Raw genomic sequence first — 6,000 nt, 5'->3', positions numbered from 1 at the left:
TTTTTTCATGCTTCCTATGACCAGAAAATTTTTAAGGGTAAAGATTTTCTCATGTCCTGTGTTTGGAAGTCCACGGTGTGAAAGGATTGTGATAGAAGGGAGACTTAATTGAGTTGGGATTTTTTGAGAGAGGAAGGATGAACAAGTAGCAAATATCAGAGAAAGCCCCCACAGTGTCAGGGTACAAAGTTACCCAGTACAGCCCTTGTAAAAAGGCTCAAAATGTACATTAAACACAAACACTACAAGAGCCATTCTTTTTCTTCCTGCCTTTTAATGTAACAGAGAGAACAAAGTCCATTGGAACAGCTGCAATTTCCAGTCACGACCAGACACAGATCAAATAATAAAAAAAAGAAGGTTTTAAATGAAGAAAAGGAACCAAGGGACTGGAATTGGCTATTTCACACACAGAGTCGACAGAACATCTAAATGAAACTTTCCATTAAAGCACGACACCAGGTGTTATTTACAGTGGGACTTGCAGGGTGTGTACATTTATACAGCACTAGCATCACAAACAGCAAAGAAATTTATTTCATTTTGTTTCCTTCACAGTTCCCAGGCTTGATTCTTCCTAAAAGCAGCATTTGCTAATATAATGGTGAGAAACTGAGGGAGAAACTTAATGCAAAATAAAATGCATAGGGTTCAAATCTACATAAACCTAGAAATACTCTCTCAGGTTTTGTGTGTCCTTTGGAAAGTCAAAGGACGAAAGCAGGGAGTATAAATGGACCTAGGGCCTCCTTAAGAGCATCAGCGTGTACTCTGCTGTTGGAGGTCTCAAAGCAGGACCTGGAAGGGACCTGGACATCTGCAGAAAGCTCAGCTCCATGCAGTCCTGCTCTATGCCCATGTGTGGACCCAGCCTTGGGGCTGGAGCATTCCCAGGCTCAGGGAACATCCCTCAGTGCCTCTCCAGTATCACTGAAGGACATCAGGATGCCTGAGCACTGCCCAGTGTGCAGAACCTCTGACACTGGATGTGGGTTTTCCAAGACTGACCCTGTTCATAGTCCAAAAGATCCATATCCCACCATTTGTAAGTCCCATAGCATTTCAAGGAATTTCAAAGAGCGATGTTCCTATGGGCGAGGAGGGGATTACCCCACGCAGCACAAGCTGCAGCCACCACCACTAAGACATAGCAGAGCCAAAGGCAGTAACAGGAGCTGTCCTGCACAACTGGAGTAAATAAATCACTTTACAACAACCTGTTGATTTAACAGGGAATATAAGGAGGCAGAACTCTTACTGTAATACCACTGGTCTTTAATAATTGTATCAACAGCGCTTGGTGTTCCTATAAATGTCTGTGTCTGCATGCTCAGAAATTCAGCAGTGGACTCCCCCCATTACAGTGCTGTAGAGCCAAAGACACAAAGTCACAGCAGGCCAGTTTGGGTTCCCTAGCCCCACCTTTCCCATGCCACAATGTCTCTGGCTAAGTGGCTGCACTGGTGTGCCACACATGCGTGAGGGGATCCAGCTGTCCTCTAGAAGAGATCTTTGGGATTTAAGGCAAGTCCCCTGTCTTGTCTGTGTCCCTGTTGCAGTGAAGTTCATGAATCCGTGGAAATAGTGCTGTGCAGAGATCATCAGGGGACCTATGGTCAGCAGTTTTCTCCGTGGATGGTCCAGTGCATCCAAGACAGAGACAGTTCACTGTGGCAGATGTGGGCAGGGGAAGTGAGGGAGGAGAAATGCTGGGCCTTGCACAGCGGGGGCAATGCTGCTTTTACAGCAGAAATTAAGCTGAGCTATCAGAGAAATCTTCCCCTGATTGGGGCTCAAGGATCTGTGGCTGAGGCTCAACCTAACAGGTGGCCAAGGCTTGAAGCTGAGCCCAAATCAAGCCACAGCCAATGCAGAGGGGTCTGCACCCAGCAGCTGTTTTGCTCTGGAGAGCAGCAGTGTGACACCTACGCTGATTTACACCACGGCAAGGACAGCAAACAAACACATTGGGAATATTGACTAAGCCTGTCCCCACTGAACCGGGTGGGAAACATCAGCCCAGGTGTCACAAAGGCAGTGCCTGAGCTGGAGCTGTTGCCCTGGATCTCTCTGTCCCTGAAGAAGCAGGGCTATCCAGGGCAAGTCATCTTCAGCTCAGCACAGGTCCTATGCATTGCCTCTACCTTTCAGCTGAGAATAATGGGAATCCATTCAATCCAGTCCTAGGCATCTCAGCTAGGTGATGTGAGCTCTCCATAACTTTTCCTTTCTTCCTTCTCTGCTCATTGCTGCCCTTTATCTCAGGCTCTCATATGCCAGGTGTGGTATGTTTGCTCTCTCCTGTTAGGTCACAAACTCTCTGGTCAAGCCAGGGGAAGGAGCCTTGTCCCAAAATGTGCAATATCCCTTAGCTCTCAAGTGACTGACCCATGGATTTAGGGGTGAAAAGAATTTCCAGGTGACATTAACAATGAGATCCTATTGCTCTTTATCTTGTCCCAGCTATTCTGTGAGGTGAGGTTTAGCAGCCTGTGAACGAGCTGTTCTGTAAGGAAGAAAGGTTTCTAAGATTGGATAATACTTCCTAATATTACATTGCCATTTCTATCTCCTCGAGAGTTCAGTTTCTTCCTTCTCTGAAAATTAACAGGGAAGTTTTGCAAAATAAATGTCATTAATGTCATTGCAAAATGTCAATGGAGAGCACAAATAGCCAGGTTTGCTGTGAGCACTGGGTGATATGTAAATAAGAATGCTATGCAAAATAAATATTCAAACAAATAGGTTCTGGCTCCTCAGAGCAGCACAAGTGAATAGTCCAGAAAATGAAACAAAATTTCGCCTCCCTGCCCAGTGGCAATGTGGTAATTGGCAAACAGCCCAACAGAATGAATGAAACCTAAAGGTCATGGTGATCTTTTGTGCTAAAATACATATTTAAACTGCTCCTCATCATGCAAAGGGACCAGATATTCTTAGAGAAAAAAAACCACATTCTGGGCTGTGATTCTGAACGGAAGCTGTGAACTGCTGCCAAAGGACATAATTACATTCACCCCTACCTTAGAGAAGGAACCTTGCTGTTTTGAAGACAAATAAATCAAATTAATAATAGAAAAAAAGCCCTAAGATACCCATAAAATGAAGAAATGAGATATAATAAGCTCGATTTACAGCAGCTTGTGACTTTAACAATTTCATAAACCTCAGAATAAAGGTAAAAAATCCCAAAGAGTCCGTTGTAGCCTAGCTGATCCATGAGTGTTTATCCATGATTGACACAATGATAAAAGTGATGCTCATTAGAGGCTTTTGCCTCACTGGCAAAGATTTGCTGCTTGTGATCTAACCCTGCTGTGTGTCCTTCAGCTGCCCCTGCAGCAGCACCACGCTGACTCCCACAGCTGCAGCCTGGGCTGGCCCTGGTGCCAGCCAGCCTGAGCACAAGGGACTGTCCCTGTGCAGCCAAGGCAGAGGTGTGAGACATCAGTCCTGCAGGATTTCAGCCTAGCCTTATTTGGTTTTCTTAAAAAAACAAACAAAAAAACCAAAAAAACACCGAAAAAGCAAAAATCAAAACCAAGAAAGAAGATACAACAAAAGGTAAATGAGAAGATCGTCAGCAAAAATACAAAATAACCTTTTATGTCACAAAATATCCTGTTTTGACAAATTCCCTGTACTGTGTGATGGTTTCAGATCAATTCTGGTCTATTGCTGAGCTTGTTGAAAGGATATAATTAGTGTTATCACATCCATTGTGAGCACTGGTGTGTTATTGAACAGGTTGCTTTTCATTCTGGTTTCCCGAGAAAACACACCCCAAAATACACAACTCACTTTGCCTCTAGGTGCAACAGGACTTAACTCGTATGATAAAAAGAGCACACAAATTTCAGAAATATTCTCCACAGGATATCAAACTAAACTGTGCCACTTAATGGGGAATTTAATGTTCTGTACAGTGAAAGCTTGCTGTGTGCATTCCCTGTGTAACAAGTTAAATGGCTTTAAGTAACTGTGCTTACAGTGTTTCAATGAGACCCAAGTATATTAGAAAATCAAGCATCATATTCTTCAAATAATATGGCTAAAATGCTGGTAAATTCACAGCTACCATACTCTAGGTATTAGGAAAAATCCCCTATTTACACTGGATAGTATGTACACATTTGGTTTGTGGAATGCTCCAATATCATATCAATTTCTCATCTGTGAAAGTTGTAGGAAAAAATCCCTCTTAATCATTATAGAAATATATATTCCCAGCCACTAACACATTTAAATATTTGGTATCTTGATGTAAAGTGTCACTAAGTTGGTCATTACTCCTGATAATCTTGAACTAGTGGGATTTGTTTTAAGTGTCACTCTTAAAATCCTCTTAAGGGTGCAGTAATTAAAAATCCTAAATTTTAATAGCTGATCACTTCAATGGGTTTATGTACGTTTGCAAGTAGGAGTAAATACATATACATATATATATAATTATTTAGATATTTCTCTTCCACAGCAAGAAGGTGCCTAGTGATTCCCTGTGCCCAAATGAAGACAGTAAAGGGTTTGAAGCTCTGAGTCTTCTCAGAGAGCTGAGCACCCACCCTCAAATCCTCGAGAAATCAGGACTCTCACTCTTCCAGGAGGTTGGAGTGGTAATCCGAAAAAGACAGCTGAGGCCGCTGGCCACATCTGCAACTCTCACCCCTATTGCTGGAGCTCACTTACAGCTGGTTTGTTACCTGCCTCCCCCTGGGTGCTCTGCGTGTCTGAGCACAGCTGATGTGGATGGCCAAGGAGTGCTGGGCAGGAAGGGCAGGGTCTCCCAGCTGGGCAAAGGCAGGAGGGCTCAGGGTCTGTCCCCCCGTGTCACAGCCACGTGGGCACACACGTGCACAGAGCCACTGCCTGCATCTGGTGTCCTTGCAGTGGGATGGACAGGGATGGGGGCTCCCAGCGTAGGCAGGGTGGAACCCAAGCTCTGCAAGAGGTGTGTGGGGGCTGCATGCACCAGTCGTGGTTGTAAAAGGGTCAGACACGGTGGTTTTGTTTATAACCCTGCAGGTTCTTCTTTTCCTCTGCCGTCTCTCTTTGAGGTGTCGACAGAACAGTATAGAATGAACATTTGGGTGTTTCAGACATGGCTCTTTTTTGTTCTTCTTCTACATCTGCCCCCCACCCCAAGCCCCCTGGCCTGTGTTGCTCACATCAGGACTTGTTCTCGAGTCTCTGGCAGGCGCAAAGCGAGCAGGCCACCTCCAACCAGAGCGGAGGAGGCCAGAAGGATGGGAACCACCTTGGTTATCCCTACAAAGGAGGAAAAGATGGAGTTCCCCAGAATGGCACCAAACTTGCAAAGCCCATTGAGGATGCCAAAGGCTGTTGCCCTGTGGAGAGGAAAGCAGAAAGCAATTGTTAGGAGGGAGGTTCTGGAACAACTACAGAAGGTTTGGATGGGTAATTTTGTGAATGCTCTTATGTCACCCAGGCTATGCTTCTAGCAAGTAAAACTGGGCAGAATAAATACATAGATAAATAGATGCAACTGTTTTGCGTGTCTGTGTGAATGAGGAGAATGTCTGTGAGTACTCCTTTCTCCTTTTCATCTCACCTTCTCCCTAGCCCTAGAATGGCCCACTCTGTCTGCCTTTGCCCTCCCCAAAGACAGCAGGACAAAATCTCCTCAAAGCCCTTCCAAGGGCTGCCTCGAGTGGGTTGTCACCAGAGACACAACCACAGCTCTCCTCTAAATCATGTTTCACCCAGAAGCTAAAAGCACACTGCTTTCAATGCACAGTCCCTCTCCTTCCTTTCTGGCTTCCCACAACAGTCTGAAAAAGGCAAAAAGGGGCTTAAAATGATGTTGTAACGAAAGGTTTAATCTTCAGGACATTGTCCCAAAGTCTCCTGTGCTTCCCTATGTCCCAAATCACTCAGTGCACATGGTTGTCTCCAGGTTTTGGAGGGGAAGGCTGTCCCAGTGATGAGCCATGATGAGAGGCTGGGGGATTCAGTGTGAAAGGCCTGACTTCCATGCACATC

General features: G+C 45.0%; 1 protein-coding gene across 3 annotated transcripts in view; it reads right to left on the bottom strand.

Moving 5' to 3' along the window:
* Nucleotides 1-254: 254 nt before the first annotated feature.
* The window catches only part of SV2B (synaptic vesicle glycoprotein 2B), a 64,915-nt gene continuing 59,169 nt past the window's right edge, over nucleotides 255-6,000 (bottom strand). For all 3 annotated transcript variants that reach the window (XM_048317725.1, XM_048317724.1, XM_048317723.1), the window contains one exon: nucleotides 255-5,345. In XM_048317725.1, the coding sequence (XP_048173682.1) occupies nucleotides 5,162-5,345 (184 nt within the window). In that variant the 3' untranslated portion in view covers nucleotides 255-5,161. The remainder of the gene's footprint in view (nucleotides 5,346-6,000) is intronic.

Source organism: Corvus hawaiiensis, chromosome 13, assembly GCF_020740725.1.
Source record: "Corvus hawaiiensis isolate bCorHaw1 chromosome 13, bCorHaw1.pri.cur, whole genome shotgun sequence".
Lineage (NCBI taxonomy): Eukaryota > Metazoa > Chordata > Aves > Passeriformes > Corvidae > Corvus > Corvus hawaiiensis.
The sequence above is the reverse complement of the archived record's forward strand: the minus strand, read 5'-3'. Positions and strand labels throughout refer to the sequence as shown.